General features: G+C 37.3%; 1 protein-coding gene across 2 annotated transcripts in view; it reads left to right on the forward strand.

The window, feature by feature from the left end:
• The first annotated feature begins 690 nt into the window (after positions 1 to 690).
• Positions 691 to 25,130, forward strand: part of lpgat1 (lysophosphatidylglycerol acyltransferase 1) — a 53,731-nt gene continuing 29,291 nt past the window's right edge. The window contains exons 1-4 of one of the 2 annotated variants that reach the window (XM_014470264.2): positions 691 to 1,211; positions 7,103 to 7,355; positions 22,509 to 22,627; positions 24,436 to 24,531. In XM_014470264.2, coding sequence (XP_014325750.1) covers positions 7,118 to 7,355; positions 22,509 to 22,627; positions 24,436 to 24,531 — 453 coding nt within the window. In that variant the 5' untranslated portion in view covers positions 691 to 1,211; positions 7,103 to 7,117. Of the gene's footprint in view, positions 1,212 to 1,288; positions 1,765 to 7,102; positions 7,356 to 22,508; positions 22,628 to 24,435; positions 24,532 to 25,130 lie in introns of those variants that run through there. The other variant, XM_023347853.1, reaches the window with a different exon arrangement.

Genomic DNA, 25,130 nt, shown 5'->3' on the forward strand with positions numbered 1-25,130 from the left:
TATATTTTTTACTTAGATGTATTGTTTTTAAAGTTTGCTGGATTTTTTGAAAACTTATTTTGGTCTCTTTTCTGTCAGTTCAATCACTGAGGGTTTATCTTCAGTCTAGTTGTACTGAACGTTTTATTTTTGGGGGTTTTTTTGTTAAAAGGGAAATAATGCTGTCGACTGACACCCCATGCTTCCTTAGGATCAAAGGAATCATGGGCTTATTTCCCGTTATTTAATTTTGTACAGAATATTAGTGTGCTGAATTTAACTGTAGTGACATAAATATGATTAAACCAAGTTAATTTGGATTCGGTTGGGTTGCACAGTGAACTTTTTTCACATTATTACCATAAACATTAATGTCTTTACTTAAAATTTGACTTGACCAACAGAGAGCAGCAGTAAATAAACTTGAGTAACTGACTGATTGCATCTGTAGTTGTATATGTAGGGTTATTATCCTGCTGGAAGGTGAATCTCTATTCCTAGTCTGACGCCACTATTTTCTTTACTTTAGATATTGTGTGTTGCTGCATTTTTACACACAGTTGTTTTCTTGAAGGCCAAAAGATATAATTTTGATTCCATTTGAACTTTTTCCTCATGTTACATGTGCCCTATCTACAGAACCACCAATGCGCTCCTTGGTCCTCTTATTTTGAAGGTGGACTTTAGCCATTTCCGGTTGTGTACCGTTCTTCCTTTGTGTACATTGCCGCGGTGTGATTCGGGATCTGGAGAAAGATAACGGGTCCCCTCCAGCCTAGAAAAGAAAAAAAATCGCTGCTCTCTCTGTTAGTTGCGCACATGTACAGCTTGCGTTGCGGTTATCTAAGGAGCAGCGTTGAGCCCAGGCCCGCCTCAGCAGCCTCTCCCCTCGGACTGTTTGCTGGGCGCCCAGGAGCTAGCTGAGCCGAGTTGATGGTGATGGTGATGATGATGCATCTGAGGATTTATCCCGGTATCTCTCCCTGAGATGGAGCCAGCGACGTTCAACTGGAGCTGCTAACAGCGCCCGAGAAGACCCTGGATGGCTAAATGGGGGGAGGAGTAGCTCTATCGCACAGGGGTTTCTTTGACATTTTCACCTTTTTAAACCTCAATCCAGATCAGATTTAACAGACGTAACATGCCGACTAGCAGAGATAGCCATTTTATAGCCTAGCTTCACAGTAAATCTCGCTTCGGCCGTCCTTGGATGCTTCAGTGACATTAATTGGGTGAGTAACATGAGCTAGCAGACTTTTACTACTAAACTACAGGGTGGGACTACACTCTGGATGAGCCGCTGCGCTTTGAATCAGCGTCAAACTTAACGTTTGCTTTCACCTCCTAAAGCAGCTCACCAATAAAGGCCCCTGAGCTCAATCTGTTATTTATTCCACATTAACGCTGAAGCTCACAGGTGGTAATTTCCGACGCGTTTAGCCGCATCTTTTCCCTTTATGCTAACTCATACTGTTGCTAGCTAGCATGTTATGAAGTAATGGACTTCGTCCCCCTTCCCCGCTGAATGGTCCTTTTAAGGTCCTGGTTTAGCCTGTTAACACCGTTTTGGGTTGGGCGCTCGTTGGTATCAAGGCACGAATGACAACCAACCATCTTTATTAATAAATCCCTTTTGAATAATAATCAGAGCATAGCGTCCTCTACGCGTGTGTTGCATATAAATGCCTCGGAAAAGCCTGATCCTCAACCGGTTAGCGGAGTAAAAAAAAAAAAAAAGAAAAAACCATTTCTGCCAGAGATTCTCACCTGTCTGAAACGTTCCAGGTAAATGTTTGTGCTTATTTTTATAGCCTGCTCGTTCAGTTCTGGTTATACACATTTATAGTGTTGTGTTCAGATAACGCAAAATTTTTTTAAACCCTTTTACCAGTTTCAATGAATGCTGTTATGTTATTGTAGCTACTATTGACATTGTGGAGGGAAAATGATATCCTAACTCCTACATCACAGTGGGAGAAAATTTATCGCACCTTTTGCATGAATGGCCTGTTTAAGTTAATTCTAACCCTCATTTTATGGCTGGACTTTGACTAGGCCAACCCAGAACCTTAATTTTGTGGGGGGGTTTGGACCCAGTCTCAGAGTGGAGTGGATTTTAGATCATATCTATATGTTATTACTTTTCTGAAATGCTTCTTTAGTTTTAGGGAATGTGCTCCTTCCAAAAGGCCAACATTTGTCTAGTTAGTGCTCAGAATGTTTTCCCCAATTTTTTGAGGGGTGATCAAGAAGTGCTGGGGCAAATATGACTAGGGCCTTCATGTTCTTTTTAATAAGTTGTGTTTTTTGCCTCGGATCTGTTCCATATATCTAATTTTTGTTAAGTCTGTTTCTCTTTGTTGAATTCTGCGCATCGGGCCTTCAGTGCTTCAGATGATCTCCTGAAAGAGTGGTTGATATGCTCTTGGGTGTAATTTTGGTTGGCTTGCCACTCACTCCATGTTCTCGCTATTTGTAGATAATGCTCTCACTGTGATTCACTGGAGTCCCCTCACCTTAGAAACCACTTTGTAACCCTTTTCAGGCTGAAACACGTCAGTCATTTCTTTCTCATCCGTTCTTAGATTTCTTCAGATTTCTTCTTTGGGCCATGATGTGTTGGTTTATTGAATATTTTTGCCTACTTGATATTGTCATGTTCTGTTGTCCAACCCAAATGGAGTTGATAAAAAATCATTCAGTATTTAGTTTTTGCTTCCCACATGTGGAAATTGGTAAATTTACAATACATTATCATTAGGGATGCACAATATATCGGCATCAACATCAGTGTTGACTGATGTTAGTCATTTTTTAACCTATCGGTATCGGTCCGATAAGTAAAATGGGGTCGATATGATGTGAACAACTGACGTGTATTTCCATTTTGTTGCAGTTTGTGCATGTATTTCAGTAGGGGAGAGAGTTGGCCATGTGGTATTTGTTTAGTCATGTGACAGTGAAGTAACATAGGACTGTTGGGGTGATCAGTTGAAGCAGAGAAGTAATGTAGTTGGTTTGATCGAACGTGTAGGGAGATGTACACATCAGTAAATATTGGTTATCAATATCACCCCAAATGTTGCAATGAAACATTACATTTTGGGAAAAAAGAAACATTTTTGTTAAAATAAATTGCACATTGCAATGATGAAAGACATGCAAAAAAAAAAAATCATCAGAAATACACGACCTGACAAAATTTTGGTACCATTTCTATTGGCTCATTGCCAAAGTCAAAGTTACGCAAAATAAAATACAAAAATCAGCAAAAACATGTCTGAGGACCCAGATCGATAGCTCTGACATCTTTTCTCTAATGTTTTACGACAAACTCCACATCTGTACATGGTAAAGTTTTCGAAAACAACAATCTGGACAGACATTTTAAAATTGTATCAAAAGAGGACTTGGATTGGTTTTCCTTGTCAAAACTAGAGCTGCATGAAATCAGGAAAACATCATTACAATATTATTGCTAAACATTGCGATTACAAAATATCAGAAGTTTTTCACCAGTTACTGCGAACTTCAGCGTCATAGCCATTAAGGATATGTTTACATCAAGTAACGGCATAGACATGGATGTACTGGGAAGTTTATTCAGCATACCAAAAACAGTTTGCATGGTTTCAATTCATGGGACTAACATCCTACCAAAAATTATAATCTGTTGCATTTACAAACACAATTGACATGGCAATGATGGTTGTGGTGTCAGATATTATGCAGCCTTCACCAAAACATAGTTAATCAGATGGATCAGTAAAATAACTTTGAATTTATGCAAAGGTCATTTGTGTTAGAAATTAAAGCAACTTCAGTATTTAAGATGCTCCAGTCCTGGGATGATTATCATTTTATGTTTTTTTAATAGATGCTACCATAAAACTTTTAACAAATATTCTGGAGTGATTGACTTCTAATAGTTGTTTTATTCAACCAAAATGTCACGTTTGTTACCGTAGATTATAATTTTCCCACAGTTTAAAAACAGTGACATCATTATTTGCTTTGAAGCAGAAAGACATTGTGCTTTGTAAAGTATGTGAACACACGCTTCTCAAAAAATACATTCTATGCAGGAATGTCATTTTAAACTGTGTTGTAGGACCGAACATTATAAAACATAAACCGCCTTAAAAAGTCTGAAAACATCAGTGAGAAAATCACAAATGTCGTTTTATAATAATTTATTGACAGTCTGATGTTCAAGAATTGGTAGAAAAATCTTAAGAGGTTCTGAAATGAAGTAAAAATAAATTCTGGCGCAAAAATGATTTTATGTTTATTTCTGTTATTAGAAAGCATAAGAGTGTTTCACAGTACAGTAATGGTTTTTTGGAGGAACTGAAACCTAATCACAATATGGAACTGGCATTTGAGGTTTTTTAAAATTAGAAATATAGCAGACAAGTTGTTTATTTTTACAATGCCAACAGATAGCGGCAGACACACAGCATCACACATTCTCCACCATACATAACAGTAAGCATTTTACTCTTAATAAACTCACCTGAAAGTCTTTCTGAAAAGCTCAATGTGATTTGACCAAAACACACAGTTACAGTTAAAGTTCTAGTAAAGCTGAAGAAACCTGTTTAGGTGAGCAATGGTGGAACATGAACATGCCAAATATCTCTGTGGTGTTCTCTTGTCTTTACAGTTTTGAAGAACAATTGGCCTCTCTATCAAATCATTTGTATACTTCAGTGAAACAGAAACTTGTGTTAAAACTTACAGAATGGTTTGGTTATATCCAATTTACTGGAATTATTATGGCCGTCAAAATTTATTTTGGTCTTTGCTGGGGAAGATGTGGCTTTTCCCTCTCTCTCTCTGAGTAAATGTACCGTATTTTCCGCACTATAAGGCGCACCTAAAAACCTTCAATTTTCTCAAAAGCCGAGAATGCGCCTTATAATCCGCACTATATAAGCCGTATATATGACTTATATAGTGCCACATATATGGCCATATACTGTATATGGCCATATATATGGCCATAAAACACACTGGGTTTGTGTAAAGACCCCAAAATGGCTCCTATTAAGAGACACGCTTACGACGCAGAGTTTAAGCTCAAGGCGATCAGTCGCCCAGTAAAACACGGGAATAGAGCAGCAGCGAGAGAATTTAACATGAACGAATCAATGGTGCGGAAGTGGATATATATTGTGATTGCACTAACGTTTGATTTACCGTAACAGTATCAGACTGTTTTTTACGTGTTTATTGAATCGAGGAAAAGTTCCCCTCCACTATATGTTATACCTTGCTGTTGTTAAAAGATAAACTGTGTCACGAAAATACCATGTCACTTACTTTACCTCGGGGGAAATAATAAAACAGCTTTTTATTCGTTTTGGGAATGAACGGAGTTTTCAGAACACTGGTTTGTAATCTATTAATAAAGTTTGACTGACCTATCTGACTATTTTGTTGACATTCCCTTTAGCGCAGGTCCATCTAATGGATGCATAACGTAACCCCAGCCTCTGCTGTAGCGTCTATTCTATGCGCCTTATAATGCGGTGCGCCTTATATATGAAAAAATTTTTAAAATAGGCCATTCATTGACGGTGCGCCTTATAATGTGGTGCACCTTATAGTGTGGAAAATACAGTACTTAAAGGCTGGATTTTTCAGTTAATACTTAGAAAAATTGTTTATTTTAAGGCTTTTTGCTTATCTGTATCAGGGAGGAAATGGTTGCGAAGGGAGCTGTGTTTCTGTTTTAAAAAATGGCTACGTAACAGCTATGCGATTATCTTTGAGATAGATGGAGACCGATTATTCTGAAGCATATAACAGAGAAATAAAAAAAATAGTGAAAAGAAAAAAGTGATTTAAAATGGGCTTTAATAGCAGAGTTTCTTGGAAATAGTTTTCATTCTGTGTAGAAAACCAAGCCTAGATTCTCACTTCACTGTCTTCTAGTGACTGTGATTGGTAGATACAGAAAACAAAATAAGACAAAACAAAAAATTCGCTCTCAGTAGATTGTTAGGAGTTTACCGATAATTGAATCTAGACTGGATGATGAAACTAAGCAACATTAAATTAACTGTCACACAGCATCGAAATGTCTGATCACACTTTATTTACATCCCCATCCTGTGATTTGTCACGGCTTCTCGCCATGCTGGTCATTTTACTGTCATCTATCTGATATCAATGTTGACGCTCTGCTGTCTGTCAGCTATTCAGTGTGATTTCCTGCTGCTTGTATATACTGTACTTGTTTAATTTGGGAAGTAAAGGAACAGTATCAGATCCTGCTCTTGGCAAAGCTTTATCTATTTTCCGGAGAATATCTCTCCTTTCTGGCGGTCTTTTTCACCAGGAGTGTCTCATGCAACCTTTTCACTTTTGATACAATATCAATATTGCAGCTTTGAGTGTTGCCTAACACTGATATTCACCTGATACAATATCAGCACAAACCATGCATACTTTTATTACTTATATTTGTAGTTTAAGTTTGGACTTGATCAAATGTTATTACTCAAGTAGAGAACAAAAATCAATGACAATAGATTGTATCAGAGATTTTAGAGGCTGGCTGATATAATCTGATACTCGTTTTTTGGCTTATATTGGATTGATTTCTGATATCGATATTGGAATCGGGAATTCCCTGCTTATCTCACTAAAACTCCTCCTCACGCCATCTAACATTTTGATACCTTAGGATTTATCCTAAAGGTCTAAGATGCTTTGTGAATATTAATATTTTTTGAAAGGCAATTCTGTTTACAGAGTCTTCATAATCCATTTTATTTATGGTTTCGGTTTTGTGTGGTTTTAATTTCCTTTTCATTTTTTGTTTTTTTGTTGTGTTTTATTCTGGATATATAAAATGTCTTTGAAGTATATTAGTATTTCAGAAGGTTATTATTATTATATTATTATGCCACTTCATTTCATAATGGTCTTTGATAAATTATTGATTATCACAATAATCTTTGAGACAATCTATTATCCAGATGTGACAGTTATGCTGCTATATTCTCTATTTCTATTCATTGTTTTCGTGCACATCTTCTGTCTATAAGCAGAACATTTTTTTATTGTAGGTCAAACAACACAAGTCTCCAACGGCGGCTTTGTTTGTTTGCAGACGGTGCGTTTCAGAATGGCACAGCTGATGGATGGTGCCGGCAAACTGAGCTGGGTTCTCCTCAAGTCTGTGATGCGTTTCACCTTCATGTTCTTCAACAACTGTGTGGCCATCCCGTCCTACTGCTTGTACCTGCTGCTCCTCCAGCCGCTGAGAATATGGGACAGCTCCGCTTTCTGGCACATCGAAGGAGTCATGTTCAAATGGCTGCTGGCCATGGTGTCTTCGTGGGGCTGGATCGCGGGCTACACAGGTGAGGTGCTTCAATGGTACCGAGGCGGATTTGCATGCCGTTCTCTCTGGTCTCAGTTTGTGTTCGGTCTGCTCGTGTTCCAGGTTTGTTTTTGCTAAAAAATACAAGCACATAGATTGAAGTCACTAGCAGGAGACGGAAAGATGGCTGAATACAAATGAGATCGATGACGAACGCTGATTCTACGTTTTTTGTCAAGTTCCTAATTATCTAAGAAACTAATTTCATTTCACAGCAAATATTTTCATGATCAGGTGGCTGAATGTAAAGTTTTTGATTTCTGTTGGGTGAATATCTTGAAGTGACCAGGGCAACTGTGGTGTTTGGTTGCACACAGTGGAGAGCAAAATGCTTACAAATTGCTAAGAGGGAAATATGGAGAGCAACAAAGCTCTCTGATGAATAATTGAATGGTTTCAGCATGTAGAAAGCAGTAGCATTGAGATATGTTCATAATTGTGTTAAAGATCTTGAGACTGGCTGAATCATGTGAACTGTAACTTTTATTTTATATGATCAAAGCTCTTTTGTTGGGTGTATAAACTGTTTTGTTTTGCTCATTTCAGCTTTGTGGTCTATTCATATTTTTCCTCTTCTTTGTGAAATGTCAAAAAAATTCTATTCTGAGCCAAAGGTGCTTCTAATGCAGACAGACTTTAGCTTGAGGCAAATGTCACATTATTCCAAAGGGCTATGTATCATTGCTGAGACAAAAATTCACCAATTTTAAAGAAGCAGCAAGTCTTAAAAACAGTCCTGATTAAAAGTGTTTCCTGTCTCTCTTAAATACGAATTCTGCTCTCTAGCGCATTTTGAGAATGCAAGCAAATGCCTCTCTTTCATGGCTCAGAAGCAGAGTAAAGGATTTGGAGTGGCCTAGTCAAAGTCGAAACATAAAATTGGAATGAGTTGTTGTAGCGTGACTTTACACAGGCCATTTTTGATTATGAAAAATCAAAAATCTTCAAGTGTGATTGAATTAAAACACTTCTGCAAAGTATGTACCTTCATAGTGATTTTCTTAAAATAAAGATTATAAATGCTTGATGGCAGTTGTTGCAACAAGCGTGTTTTAGATTCAGGAGGTATTACTTTTTGACATACCATCTGGTTTGCTGAAATGTCTTTTTATTTACTCAAGATATCTTTAAATGATTTTAAAATTTGCATAAGAAACATTTAAGTGCACCAAGACAGAAAAATAAAAGGGACCAAAAGCACTGTTTAAATGAACTTTAGTTGCTTGACATGCATGGTAATTGTGTTGCTTCATGACCCACCTTTTTAAAAGCTGAGTGGTGGAACTTCATCACACACTGCAATTCTGTTCATGTTCAGATTTAGAGCAATGCTGGATTGGTTGAGCGCAAATGATTCAGTTTGAATGCATGTATTGTTACTTCCTTACTGCCAAGGAAAGGAAATGATGTCGCATTGATGACACACCAGGGATCTGCAACTCCTAACGCTTACTGGAGTCTTAATGTGCGGCTGGAAAAAAAAAAAGGTTTTTGAACCACTTTTTCTTCTTTTGTATCTTTCAAACAAAGTCTGGAAGTTGATCAAAGATGCATCAGTCCAGTTCTAAAGAGCGATTGCGAAATCTTTACTGATATTTGATGAGCAGATATGATACATTTCTGAAGAGGTGAAATACAACTATGATTGGACTATGAGGATTGTATTCTTACAAGATAAGGTCACATGGTATTTTTTTCCACAACACAAACGTGTGATGTTTAATGTTTGATGTTGCTTAGCTGCTCTGACAGATACCTTGTTTATGATGCTGTTAGATATAAAGAAATGAACTCTAGCCAGGTGGGATAGAGAAGCAAATATTTGAGATTTAACTTGTTCTGGATAGCTTTGTTTGAAGTAAAACTTTATCTTTACCCTGACCTTATTGACCTAATGAATGTATGAACATCAGACACAATCAACTAACATTTGCTTTGATTTCTTAATCAAATCATCAATGCAAGTCAACATTTAACTTCTCTTTCTTGCTTTGACATATTGATATGCAATCAGAGTGAAGCGATAGCAGTGACGTTGTGGAACTCCATGGATTGTTAAATAGTTGAAGTTAAGTCATGTTATCATGTTAGCTGGTGTAGCAGAACAGTAGTGCTTTGTAAATATCGGATAACTCAATCAGTGCTAAATGGTTTCTGTCAACTGTGTGCACTATACTCTGAATGTTTAATGTCAATGATTAAGCAAGGAGGTGAATGCACTTAAAGTCCTCAGTGTTTATCACTGGATGGTCCTTCAACTTTAACTTGAAACTCAACCAAGAGTTGCATCCTGTTTTCCTAATTAGATGCAAAGTGGTGGGAGAATGAACCTACACAGGCCTCTCATGCTTCTTCTCCTGCGGGCATACAATCGATGCCAGTTGTGGGGCGTAGCTCAGCTTTCAGTGAGTTGGATGGAAAATGTAAGTCATTCATTCATGTGTAATACAACTGAGCCTAATCGGTGTCAAGACGCTTGCTTGACAGGAGGAGGACCCGACCCAAGCCTGCAAACATTACGTCACATCAGAAGCATGGAAGCTAATGGCATTGTAATGTCACCTGGCAGATGTTATGGGAGCATTCATTCCAGCCCAGTTTAGTCTGCTTTAATCAAACTCCAGTTCGTTTGTTTAGAAAGTCAGTTTTTTCTCCTTTTTTGCTGGTGTGAATGTGATGTGGACCAAAAAAGAAATCTTACAACTGCTAAAATCTGATGCTAATATGTTTACATTTTTCAAAAAAATGAAGTTGCTCTCATGTCTTCTTCTGAGGTTTTCCTATTGTTTCATTCAGTGGTTCTTGGTGTAGCCTCCACAGGTGAGGGGATAAACAGGTTTTTCACCTGGTTTGGTGATGGTGCAAACAAATGGGTCGCCAATAGAACCAAGTCTACTGGATTATCATGTGTGAAAACACTCTAAGAATAAATAACCAAACAAATTATAAACTTTCTGAAGAGACATGCCTAAATCTGCTGTCGTTGTGCCAAGTTTAATCTAGGTAAAGCTAGTTTGTATTAGAAACTCACATGAGTTGTATTTTGACTTATTTTGACCCCTTCTCAATGAAGTTGGAACTTTTTTCCCCCTATCATCCAAAGCTCCACACTGCAGTGGAGCACATGGCGTGAAGCCAGCAGAAGGAAGATTTCAGTGTATTTTGCAAGAGTGGGTGGTCTGTCAGACCTGTGAATAAAGATCAAAGCAATCACTGAGCACGCAGGCATCGCACACTTGTTTTCCAGTTAGATGTTGCATCTCCCAGTCTTTGATCAGACTGGTAATGGTGTTTGCATTGGAAGCAGTGTAACATGGATCTTAATCTTCTTGCATACATACATTTTAACAGACCTTGTGTTGTGTCTACCATCCACTCAGGCTCGTCTTTGGTCTCTCTTTATCACCTCTGGGTTTCTGGCAGAACTCAGACTAATTATTCCTTATGTATTCATTTAAACAGATCAGTGATTCATTCTTTTTGTTGATTCAAAAACCCTTGGCTGTTTTATTTACCATGTTTGTTGAAATTATTATTTTTTTTCTTTTACAGGACAGCACATAAATAGTTTATAGATTTCAAAACAAGTAATCATAGGAAACAAAACAAATCTTTACCTCAATTTGACATAAAACATTATCTTCCACACTTTAAATTTGATTTGAGTGACTTTCCAGGTCTGGAGAAGTGCAGCAAAAATAAAACGGAGCAGTACTGGGTAAACTCTGGCCTGTGGGTTAGGGGTTAGTGACCAAAACCGCCTTGAGTAGCTGAAATGTAGGAATACTTGAGACCTGCTCAAAAACACTTATAACCACCTGTGTTAGAAGTTTACACACCAAATATACCGTAACAGGCATTAAAATGCACAGTGGAAACTATCTTACCAATGCTGCAGAAGTTAACTTTCATTGTCTTCCTTATTTCCTTATATCTCTTGACCAATCAAAGCCAAGAAAAATTAATGGCGGTCCTGGATTGGCTACTTTGGAAATTCTAGGTAATGGCGTGTCTCGTAGCATTGCACCAAGGTATTTCAGCCCCCCAAGCTGCATTTTCTTTCAAATAATAGATTTGTGGTCTATAAATCGACAAATTCACAAATAGTGAACAATGAATAGGCTGGGGTCCACTCTGCAACCCTCTGACCTTTTTTATTTGACTTTAAGCATAAATGAAATTAGCAAAAACACAAAAGGAAAGATTTTTGACAACCTGTGGTATTTCCATGATATGATAGGCTTGCTCTGGCCAGGTTTGGGGTCAATGGATACAAGATGAATGGTCAAGCTAAAATGATGGGTGTTAATCATGACAATTGTGTGTTTTTAAAGGACAAGATTAGTTTACATTTTAAAATCTGTCTTTAGTATGTTGATCTTGACAATTAACCTCACTAAATTAAACAGAAGCCTTCTTGTGTATTTTCTAGGCTGAACTCTTGGAGTTGTGAAAACATTTTCAAAACTTACATAAATTGAAAGCTGATACAAAACCAGCCAGATCTTGAACAGGCAGCTTTCTGTGTGTGCAGTCTGGTGTGGAGAGTTGGTGAGCTTAAAAAAACTGAAGATGTGCTGGAACATCTCGAGATGATTGTGTAAAGAGGGATGCCACAATGGGCAACCCTGATCAACCTCTTCTTAAGACTCTGACACAATGGGGCATTTTCAGTCAGAGGCTTCTTTAGAGCTGCCGCAACCAACTGCTACAGGAAATCGTTCTTGCCCACAGCTGAACCCATTTTAAATAACTCTTTGATGAAACTTTAATAATTTACCTTAAAGAATAATGAAGTAGCTTGAATTGAGTCCAGGAAATCAGTTTTGGTGGTTGAAAACCTGACTGGCATTTTAAACCCAATTATCATCTCGGATTAATTGCTCCTTTGACCTTTATGGACCAAGGATGGTCAGACTTAATATTTCCTGGCAGTAGAAATTAAAGCACGGAGTGACTCCTCCTTCCTTGGAAGCAGCAACAGACTGCTTTTTATTTGTTAAAGCCGCCATATACCCACAAAGTGCTACCAGTCACTTGGCTGATCAGACCTAATCACTGGACTGCATAGGTGGGGACAAATCATATCTGACAGACATTTCCCTGTCAGTCCTGAATTATGTTGATTCCTCCCCACCCTCCCCCTTCCCCCAAAAAGAATAATTTCTAAAGTTTGTATATTACACTAAAGATCTTTGCAAATCAAATGTCCTGTTTGTAGATTCTTCTGAAATGTTTTAACCGTGTCCAGCAGCTTTGTATTCTTGCTCTAGAGGCTTCTACGTATGAAAAGTAGGCTTCAGTTGCTCGGTCAACACACTTTGATAAATGTTTCATGTGGCTTGTACATGAAAGCTTAGTGTAGGCTGATTGTAAGTCATGTCGTCTTGTACAAGTGAAGGAGTGAACCACTTTAGAATAATGGCCCTATAGCTCATGCTTAGTTGAGAGGGCGATCGCATGAATGGGAATTAACATCTCTTTTGTTCTGAGGTCCTGGTGAAGGAGGGAGGCTTAAGCGTGATGCCCTGATATTCAGAAAGCGTGCAGGACATTTATGAGAATGAGTAGAGCATTATGTGGGAAATCTATATCTCACTGGCGTAGCGTAATTGATACAACACACAGAGCAAATGGATGGCACCAAATTGTCTATATGTAAAACAATGATGGAAAGAAACTGAAGGCCATGTTTGATGCCTTGACTCCAAATTATTAAAGTAGTTTTTTTTTTTTCCTGAAGCCATTCAGAAGTGGATTTCATAACCCAAGTTTGCTTAAAGTTAAGGTGGTAAACTGATGGCTGGACATTCTCCTTTAGGATTTAATGGTAAATTATAAATGGTCCACATTACTGAATGTCCAGATCAAAAGTAATCTGCTCAAAAAACAAAGCTAGCTGTCTTAGAACAACAGATGTATGTTGTTAAATTGTCAATCATCCTTTGAAGCACTGTTTAAAGATTGCTTGCTATATTGTTTGCTAAAACAGAAATTTCTGTAGATCTTCACCCATATTGAAGGTGTTGATAGAAGTAAAGCACTTTTGTCTCCTGCTTTGGATTTAAATATTGTGTGGAGTTTTTTTTAAACGCTGAATGGTTCTTAAAAAAACAGATTTTAATATTTCTTTACAAGGCCTTAGGTGTAGATGATCTTAATCCTGTCAGACATGCGGTAGATTGTTTTCCTCTTGCAATAAAAATAGTTGCCTTTGGTGACCTTTCTGTCACGACTGAATCCAGACTCATTCTTGGCTTTGTATGTTATTTACATCAGTTGGATTGGAGGAGTTGTGCGTACTACGTTTGTCAGAAAATACTTTGAAATGATAGCAACATTCTGATAAGTCATATTTTCTGTTTCTACCTTTTGAACTGAAGTACCAGCAGTTAAAATTTCTCATTTGAAATGTTATTTACAGCTGCCCTTTGATTTAGCTCTAGAAAAAACCCTTTTTCTGAGGTTTCAGCATGGTATTTTGTTCAATACTTGTTGGTTGATGTTACTGTTGGCAGGGTTCCTACTCAGTCCGGAAATGTTTGCTTAAATTCTGTCTTTTTAGGGAATAAAAATCTATTTCTTAAGAATAAAGTGATTCTTATGGTCATTTTATTACAATCATACAGCCTTTGGTTTTACAGGGCATGTTTGTGATCGACTTGATCTTTTTTAAGACACTGTTTACCTCTAAATTGATTTTTTTTGCTATTTAGTTGTTTTTTTTGTTGGTTAATTGAATGCTTCAGAATGTACTTGAAAAATAGACTGTCAGAAGAATTAACGATTTTAAAAGACCTTGGTGTTGGTTACTAATTACTGAATGGCAAAAAATTTTTTGCCATTCAGATTTATTTTATTTTATTTTTTTACTGAATCCATGTGTGGGTTTAAAACTGGTGTAAGGGATAAATAAGATATTGAAACTCAATTTCTGAACTTTTTTGAACCAAATACCTATAATTATTTTTTAAGAATCTACATTTGGTTAAGAAGAAATCCCTCCATATTTGACAAATTTTAAAGTGTATTTAACTTGCCAAAGAAAAATGATAATAAACCAGTTTGCTTTAGAAGCTGGTAGAATAAGAATGAACTTTAATTGCCTAGTTTATCTGTATAAGTAAGGTAACTGAGGTTTCTCATACTCGCAGAATACAGATACTAAATACAAATATAGAAGTGTATAAATATACAAATATAATGCATAAACAGTAGTGTTGATCTTTATTTGAATTGCTTGAAAATTGGAGCTAAAGTGAAACTGGTTCCAGAAGAGTTGTTACCACAGTATTATAAAGTGAGGGAAATAATACAGTTCTAGTGATTATTTAAATTGAAAGTGACAAAGTCATCAATATTTGCAAGAAAGCTGTAAAAACTCTTTTGTTTGCAGTTTTCCATAAGCCATGTAGGTCAACACAGCAAACAGGTAGAAGAAGGTGGTCTGCACACAACTATGTCCTACATTGTGTTGGTTTGTAACAGGAAGAAAAACAACAAATACATTAAAGTTTGTACAGTAAACATTGCATCCAGCAGTATTAATGTTTTTTATGACTGTGATCACATTCTCCGCTACTCTTTGCCAAACATTCTGGTGTGCTGACCTATTGCCAAGGTCTGTCACAGTTTTTCTGTCAGAGTGACCTCACAAAAGCATCGATAAATAGAAAGTTGGATTGTTTAAGGATTGTGAAAGATGTTTTTGAAAAATGTGGCCTGAAGCTACTGCAGGGTAAGGACAAATGGGCTACTGTTACGTACTCATCTGCTGGGATGAGTTTATCTGAACAGGGGAGTGTTGTTTCCAACAAAGTGATGTCATATAATGTCAGTACAATGATAAAAAAATGTAAACTTATGAACCTATCAGAGCGCACAGTGTGTCTGAGAGATTACAGGTACATTTGGGAAGTGCAGTATGATGTCCATCTCTGTTCAGGTTTATAGCAGGAAGTCAATTCAGAAATACTTTTTTCATCCTAAAAGTTCCTGATTGGCAGCAGAGACGATGATTTATAACATGTCCTGAACGGCATCAATTGATGACAAGAACTGCTAAAGCTAGGTTCACAGTTGATTCAATTCAAAAATACTTTGATTCCAAAGGGAAAATAAATGTTGTAAGTCATATATTCAAGATTCTTCTGAGGTGTTACAGATGGTGATGGCTGTGGGCAGGATGGTTCTCCTGTAGCAGTCTGTATTACAGCAAAATTGAAGAAGCTTCCAACTGAAGACTCTGTTTTTGCTCATGAAGAGTGTTCTCTGTAATTTTTGTGTCAAATTGTTCCTTGCACCATTGTCATGATGTTTTACAGTCGACCCCAGAAGAGAACCATCCTTCTTCATCAGGTTGTTGCTGCATTGTTGGTGCAGATCATGTGCATGCTGCCTTTCATTCAAAATAAACGATTTGCAAGGTGTTCTTGCAGAGGATGTTTGCTGCATTTATATGATCCCTCTATGAGAGCTCTTTAAGATAATACCTCACCAACAAACGTGCTAAGTATAAAAACTGCAGCGTTTGCACGCACAACCTTAATACACCTCATTTGCTTTTGCGGCTCCTCTTTAAATCTTTGTCTCTCTGTATTTTTGGAAATCTGGGCAGAGAGATGTTGGAGTAGGGGATATGGTCTTTGCCCATTATGATGAATGGAAGAGATGATTTGAAATACTTCCTTCTCTCTCTGGATCCATGAAGTTTTTGAACGTCTCCGTTGGGGTTGCAGTTTAGGTATTATTTGAGCTTTGAGATGCTAATCAGATGCTAATGCTAATCAGCAGCTCAAAGGCTTATCAGAAATGATGGTGGTAAAAAATAAGAGACATTTCAGCTAGGACTGAAATGATTAATTTGATGAATCAATGATAGAAATAATCATCAACTAATTTAGATGGTTTACTGGAGTATGCAGAAAAAGTAGATAATTTGCTGGAAAAAAAAAGTTAAAGTAATTGAATCAAAACTGTACAAAATGTTTATGCATTTTGGAATTTAGATAAATACCTTTGTAACCTTTGTCTTTAAATATGTTCTACCCAAAACTAAAGTGGCATAGTTTTAGCTCCACCCGGTTCAAATTCACTAAAGGAATGCTATGTTATTACATTTTAGGCAATAAATCTTTTATTTTCTTATTTAAAAAATAATTGAATTATTTGTTTATTTGTATCTTTTCTATCATTGTCTAAAAAGGCTTAAGTGGTCAACATGAAAATCTGCAAAAATCTGAAATTTTTTTTACTTGGCTGATTAATAGATTGATAAAATAATTGATTACTAAAATGATCAATAGTTACAGCCAAGTAACTATGGCTGTAATTTAAGTCATCTTCTGCTTCAGTGTGAATGTAATGTTTCATTATATGTAATGTGTTGATGTTTTATCCATTATGATGCGACATCAACCTTCTCACATCTGTTTTATAATTTCTCTTATAAAAATCTATTTAAACATGCAGACACAGCTTATACTATATTCAATAAAAGCAGAGAAGAACATTATTTTTAGCTAGTGCATATCCAGGAATCCTCATTTGAAAATAAAGCTTTATAGTTCAGTGGGGTTAATGACTCGATGCAGTCTGCTGCCTACCGCTGCCAAATGCTCATCAAGAAGAAGGATTGCTGTAAGCATGAACTGGGAAAAAAACAAATTTTTAATATCGATATGGATCAGTTTAATAATGCAAAATATCTCATTTGACTGTAGCTCTAGATATGCTATCTGAAATCCAGATCTTATTGCAACCCTTAATTTTTCTTCCTGCAGAAACAATTGTCACTTAGCTTCTTAGTAGCTGCTGCTGCAATAAAAGGAAAAACAATAAGAGCTTTGAATTCTGGTTTTCTCTGAACACAAATCGTTGGTTTTCATTAAGTTGACTCAGTTACCAAAAACCATTGACTTTGTCGGGGGAAATAATCTCTCTCTGTGATGGTTTCTCTTTATGTGGAAGATGAGGAGATGTCACGATGTGCTGTCGATTTACAAGAGGAGATGGGTGTCAAGGTCAGTGGCACAATGTTTAGCTGACCACAGATACCGGATTAGACACCGTGCCTACAGTGTTGCTGTCATCCCGTCGTGATAACTGTGTCATTTCTCAAAGACAATTTCCCTAATGTATTCTGTCTGACAGATGACCCAACTCGCTGATATCATTATGCTTCACTCTTGCAGCAGTGGCATGTAGGAAGGTATGTTCTGTATGAAGTTGCATTTTCTTAAGGGAACACACACTTCATGGACTTTGTGTTTATCTATGCTCTTGATATCTGTTCTCGTGAGTGTTTGTATGTTTTACTTGGAGACAGGAGGTGAAACAAAGGCAGAATGTCAATTGTGTCACCAGATGAAGAGAAACTGCTTTTCTGAAGACATAAAAAGTCCACTTGATGAAAAAATACAACAAAGTGGGGCGGAAATGATTAATTGGGATGAATTGATTATTCAAATAATTTTCAACTAATTTAGTAAATCATTAACTGGAGTATACAGACGCTAAAAAGATGATTTGCTAAAGAACAGCACAGTCACAGCAGTAATTAAGCCAAAATCTACACATTTTTCATTTAAGATAAAAAAAAAAAATCTTTGCCTAGAAATATTTTCTACCCAAACTCCCCAAGTGGCATCGCTTTAGCATAACCCAGTACAAATGATGTAAAAAGACAAACCTTTTGCTGTCCAATTATCAGTTAATTCAACAAATCAACAATCCAAGCAGATCTGGCTAAAGGAATGCTATGTTGCTGCATTTTAATTAATAAAATATTCATTTTATTTGAAAAGGGAGTTGAATTGTTTATTCATATCCGATAAAGCATTTCTAATTCTATATAAAAAATAACAAATATGAGGTGGGCTTAAAGTTTCTTCTGAATCTTTATCTCACTACGGGCCTCCCAGACAGGAACTTGAGTCCTCCTCTGCAAATTAAGGTCTCACATTTACAACATTTGCATTACACAGTGCTAGAACTGGTCAGACCTGCCCTAATTCTTTGGATATCACCTGTACCAGCTGGAGCCTGACTGAATCTTCTCACCTCCCTCTTAATATGCAAAGCTGTTCAAGTGTTTAATTTGCAATAGCAGCTTCTGAAGTTCCCCAGTGGCTTTGGTGTGGTCATCAGCTCAGCTCACATGAGCTATGTTTCAGTTGTTACAGCTGCCATATGTAGCCCATCAATACTCTGATAAGGGAGAGAGGGTGTTGAACTTGGTTGTGTGCTCTGAGCAGACACCTGACAGCGTAGATCAGGAGAACTGTAGATCCAGTTCTGTTAGTGCGGATTGACACGGGGCATTGGGTATGTGTGAAGTGACTGAAAAGACTATAGTACACAAATACATAATAACATAAGATACATTTTTAGATAGATTAAGGATGTTTTCCCTTAATCTTACCTGATAGTCCAGTAGACTCAGTTCGATTGGGGAATAAATTTGCAACAATTGTTAGAAATTCAGTTGCGGTGGTTTGCTTTCACACTGCACTGTGTCAAACAAACCAAGCCCATTGAAAAACCACCTAGAGCTGCGCAACCATTTCTAACTGTATTTTAAACTCTTCCCTTTATATAGAGTTCTCCAAAGAAAAATAACTCCTCACATTAGGTTGATGTAAATATTCTTACAGGTCAGCCTGTGTCTAGTTTGAGTGAAAGGACGCACGCGCTATCAGCACTGAGGTAAATTTAATAAAACAGCGGCAGCGCGTGAGGCAACGAGCAGAGGCGCCAGCTGTCTGATTGGTCAGATCAATTACTAATTTTTCTAAAAATAAAAACAAGCAATGCTTAGCCTGGTGGGGGGCCTTTTAAAATATGGCGGGCCGCCAGGCTTATAATACACTGGGGGAAACCCTGAGTGGTCTCCGGTCCGCTTTGGGTTCACATATACATTCAAACCGCACCAGAATTCACTTTAACCAAACCGAGACCTAGGATTTCAAGCAGACCAGAGTTTGCTTTTTTGATCAATTGCGCATTCACACCTGCCCAAATGAATCGGACTTTCTACACAAATGAACTAGAGTTCAATTGAAGCGGACTTAACAGGACTGGTGTGAATGCACCCTAATAGAAAACTGGATTAACATTTGTCACAGCAGTTGACGCTGTGTTTTATGTCTGAAGCCTTCACACAGAATCAGTGTGTGCATTTAAAAAGGCCTTAAAAGAATTTGAAATGGAAAATGGCATACAACATAGCATACAGCAATGTTCAAAATTGCTGTCATGATACTCACGATGCAATTCACCAAGGTAACCCTGAAAGCAGACCACAAGATGCTTAAGTTACTGGTTACTGTTGATGTGAAAGAGCCTGCCTGTTCAATAAGATCAAGACTTCTCAATGTTAAATTTTATGGTTCTTTATGGTTGTGTTATATCTTCAAAAATTCAATTACATTAATGCATGTTTCTGTTTTGTATTTAGTAACGATTACATGACGGTTCATAATCTTAACAGCATCAGTCAGTGACGCAGTTGCATTTTCCATTGAAGCAGGTGGCGCTGTGTTTAATGTCATTACGAAGCCATTACTGTTTGCTGTTGTCTGCTGAACGGCTGCTGTAAATGAAAGTAATAGGCATTTTGTTGCATAAGAGAGAACAACTCTGCCTCTTTCTACTCAGAACTTCCCAGCCGATGGTGGGAAACCCATCAGAATAAATCTGTGTGGGAGCAGCTTGTACAAACAGGCAGTGCCGTTTCTCTGTCATTTTGTTTGAACCTTTTGGAAAACAGACTGGTGATCATAAAATGTGCACACAGATCATAAAGTGGTCAGCTGGACCTCAGTGTGTGGGCGGCTGTGGGACATTCAGGTCCACTTATGGGAATTCCTTTGTTTTAGTAGACAATGTTTTTTTTTTTTTTGTTTTTTTTTTATTAGTGTTGGGTTGCTGCATGTCGGGATCAGTGTTTCTTATGTACTTATCCTTATGTCACCTAATCCACGCTTACAGTCTCTTGCATTTGAATGACGTTAGTTGTAAAATAAAAGCGAAATGAGTCATTTCTGCATAACCTTTTTGTCGGCTCCTGATCAGTATTGCTTTGTGGGAAGGTAAGGCCTCCATGTACCTGTGTGCTGCATGTCTTACTTGATCTGCCTTTTCTTGGCCTAGAGAGCTTCAGTTTGCAGCTATATTTTTTGCTCCCTGCTATTTTTATTTCTTTGACAGTGAACAAAGCTGCAGTTCTGCTCTCTGGTGTACATGGATGCCTTGTGTTGATTCACAAAGGAGGGAAGCATTATTCATGCACATGCAAATAAGCCTCACGTCATGTTGCTGCTACATTCTGAGCTAGCTTGCAGCTTTTCCAATAGATATTCAGGGATTTCCCATTCAAACACTGCTGCTGATCAGGTTTAGACTTACAGCTTAATGATTGAATGTATAAGAAGTTATTTATATGCGTTCCCAACAACAGACTAGAATGTTAAAGTCATCCCTTGTTCCACTCAGTGGTCACAGATAAAAAAGTGAGTATGCTACCATTTCCTGAAACCTCACTTCTCCTTCCTCATTTCCAACCACAGACCAACATGTTCTCATTCAGTATGAGTCAACATGCATCTTCATTAATGATTCAACTAAGCAAAGAGCATAAAGTCGCCACACACATCCATAATGCTTCTGGAGGAGTTTGTTTCAACACATTTGTCGTCAAATTGGATTATGTAGAATAGTCAGGGTGGGGCCTGCGAACCCAGCAAAGTCTTACAGGAAGAAAATAAAACTTATAGCGCTCTTGTAAATATTACTTGAAATGCACTAGTAGAAACTTAAACGCTGCTTTTCCAAAGACTGACAGACAGAAGAAAACCGATTTACATGAACTGCTTTAAAACAGATTCCACTTGCGTCATAAAAGCTTTTTAAAAAAATCCAATAAATAAAACATAATTTTTTGGAAAAGCTAAATTAATATAACTTTTTGGGGTTCAACGATGTCTGGAAAAGCCTGTGTGGTTTTAGAAAAACGGAGTACATCCAGTTCTTGCTTGTTCTGTTGAAAACATTTTTGGTGATAAGGTCCAGATTAATAAAACTTGGTATTGTAGGAATGTACTGTGCTCATCATTCGTGCAGGGAGGATATGTATCAGCAAACATGTAGCAGGCTAGCATGTTGTCAGAATGACAGAACGAGGGCAGGTGTTGTTAGTTTAAAGCCCTATGCATGTTGACAGAGACAAGAGTGGTTTTTACTGTGTATGTACTTAGGAAAACACACCTTTCAGAGATATTGATGAAAGGAAACACACCTATTGTTTGACTTTTCTATGTTTGAACTAAGCTTGTAGCCTTTGATAAACGATTTGACGGTTTGAAGTCCTCCTTCAAACACTAAGACTGCCCTATGGTCTCATGAAGCTGTGAGATCGAACATGGCTGGATCATGGAGCATTTTGCACCTGTAAAAAAGGTTTCTGCACCTTCACCATTAATTTTGCCCTTTATGTAGAGAAGGAAACAGTCATGATACATTTCAGGTCAGAAATGGAGCACAGATGCAGCTGTCTTTAATGACATAAGTCCTTAAAACCCAAACCCTGGTTTTTGAATTATGCTGCAACTATTTAATATTTTACTTTATAAACCCGCTGTGACACTGCTTGTGCATTTTCCTACTCCTCTTTGCTAAAAACGATGCCAGGGCTTCTCTATAAGACAAAATTTGAATTTGAACAGTAGCCTGTTTGCGCAATTTGGAGGTGTGTGTACCGGTACTTCTTCCCACCTGGGATCACCATTTTACAAGGAGCAGAGCTCATACCGATCCCTAATTGTGTATTTAAAAAAAACTGATGAAGTTCCTCACAATATAAGGTTGGTTTGAATCTTCAATTCAAACATTTTGGTTAATTTCACTAAATCAAACATTGCTGCGCTGCTTTGTATCTACATAGCAGAATGGGAATAACTTTGTAGCAGGTTATTAACTGACATTAAGAAAACATGCATGGATGCAGTCGTGACTTGAATATATTTAGAGATGAATGACGTTCAGAAATATTGTTTCAAACTACAACATAGGCTTCTTGTTAATTTTAGGAATTGATGGTTGAATGAAACTTGTGTTTTTGTGTTTTGTCTTTCAGTCACAGAGTGGGGTGATGATGTGCGGGACATCTCTGAAGAAGAAGCCATGGTCATTGTCAATCATCAGTCCACTGGGGATGTTTGCACTCTCATGATGTGCCTGCAAGACAAGGGCACGGTAAGACATTCAGGAACGGAACCGTGTCAAAGCTGCAGAGGTGTGATGTCAATATACGTAAAAAGCAGAGCAGCTGCTGTAATGGTGCTTCCAGCAGTTCCTTTAGCCATCCTGTTGCCTCGGACTCATTTTGCATTAGACTCTGAGCCACACCAGCTTTAAATTCAATGGGTGTTGTTTTTGAAAGTGAAATGAGGGTAAATTTCCAAGTACAAATGTGTCTTGGATGAATGATTTTTACTGTTTTTAAAGGCTCATATAAAGTAAACAGATGACTTTCTGGGTAATCCAAAGAGCTAATTTCTGTCATAATATTTCTGCTGTTGAAGATGATTTGTTTGTTAGAGCTGTATGCCTGTGTTTTGGAAGTTTATTATGATGTAAAATAGTTTAGTACAATTCTCATAGAGGCGGCTATTTGTCAGACGTAAGCTGGTGTTTCAGCTATTTCTTTCTGCAGTTTATTCAGTCAAATCTACCGAACCTGAAGAAGACTCATCTTTGGATTATAGTTTAATTCATCTATTTTTTCTCTTTTACTTTGTTCTTTTTTACTTATAGGGAGCTAAAATATAAAAGGTAGTATATTTATTGACTTTTCTTATGTTATTAATAAAGCATGTAAATGATTGTATGTGTAGCTGTTAGATTGAATTAAATACCCAAATTAAGTTTTACTTAAAAAATTAGACTGTCACTGACACTCATTTAAGAAATTGGCTTCTAGTAGTGTTCTGCATTTGCAACTAGAAAGTTGAGTGGAAGAAAGAAGTGTCATCCCACATTAATGTAGCAGTTTAAGCAAAATGAGTCATGGCCAGATATTGAGTTCATATACATTAAAGTACATCAACAAACATTTAAGTAGACCTAAATTTCTGCTCTAAAATCCTTATTTACTGGGCTTATTTAATACTACAATATATGAGACGCTAAATGTTGTGTTTTTATTATCTATAAGCCATTGAAATTAATAGAAATAAACACTAATGACTTCTTGTTTTTTTTTTTTTTTTTTTACTGAATCACTAAAATAAAAGCAAGCCTGAAACGATTAGTTGTGATGAATCAATTATTAAAATAATCGTAAAGTAATTTAGTAATCGATTAATCATTAATTGGATTATACAGACTAAAAGAAATCAAAAAACTGAGAGCAGTAATTAAGCCAAAGTTTTTTTCTATATTAAATATAATCTACCAAGTAAGTCAGTTTTAGCCTCACCTGTTTCAAATTCACTAAAGGAATGCTATGTTTTTGCATTTGAGGCAATAAAATGATTACTTTCTTAGTTAAAAAGAAATTGATTTCTTTTATTTGCATATTTTTTTAAGTATTTCTAATATGGCATATAAAGGGTTAAGTAGTTAAATGAAAAATCTGTAGAATGTGCCTATTTTTTAAATCTGATTAGTAGAATAATCAATTACTAAAATAATTGGTAGTTGCTGCCCTAAATAAACTCATATCGTAACTTGTTGATCATGTGTATTTAAGTTTAATAATGGTGTGTTTCCATTGGTTACTTCTGTATTGTTGTTTTTGTTTTTGTTTTGGCTGGTTTGGCACTGGAAGTGCCGAGTCACACTGCACAGACATGATCATGATCCATCTCCACCGCTGCATGGCTGGCCCAGTTTATCCTCTTAACGAGCGAAGGCCAGTAAGCCGGAGCTGCATTTGTGCAGGTCATGAGGGTGGACATGCTCAGGAGGGGACAATGTCGGTTTGTTCCACTTCTGAGCGAAAGAAAAAATGTGGTTGTAACAGATATTTATTGTTTTTTTTTGTTTGGTTTTTTTTACAGGTTGTGCGGAAAATGATGTGGTTGATGGACCATGTGTTCAAATACACCAATTTTGGTCTAGTGTCACTGATTCACGGGGACTTCTTCATCAGACAGGTAGGAGAGCCAAAGTGTTAAATATTCTTCAACATTAATTCACTCCCTCTCTTCCGTCCTTGAGCCGACCAGCCTATTTTTCTGGTTGGTGTCTCGCCCCCTAAAGGCAGCAGCAGCGCTTGTCGCTGGAGAATAAAATCCTATTTTTGTCCCCGTAACTTGTCAACACCTTGTTTTTCTGATGGTCGAAGGATTAAAAGCACAAACCTCTGGGCCACAACACACCACTTGTAACCCCGACTGCTACAGGCTAGTTGTTACTGCCTGTCTCAATTGTGGATTAGAAATCCATCCTGTTATCGCTGCTGGTCAGGAGATGGGTGTATTCCTGCAGCTCTGGTGTCCTGAGAAAGAGAATTGCAGTCGACAGTAATGTGTGAATGTGGTGGGGGGCCCGCTTGGCCCATCTGGCTCCATCTAGACAGCTGAATATACATATGGAAACGTCACGGCTCCTGCTAGCCAGGGAATTCATAGAATGTCAGGGATGTCTTTGTCTTCAAGGTAGACTCAATTATACCAAGCATTGGTGTGTTTTAACATACATTTTTCATTTTTATTTTAAATCTTATCTATTTAAATTTTCTTTGGTAGCAGAT

This window comes from Xiphophorus maculatus, chromosome 15 (genome assembly GCF_002775205.1).
Source record: "Xiphophorus maculatus strain JP 163 A chromosome 15, X_maculatus-5.0-male, whole genome shotgun sequence".
NCBI lineage: Eukaryota > Metazoa > Chordata > Actinopteri > Cyprinodontiformes > Poeciliidae > Xiphophorus > Xiphophorus maculatus.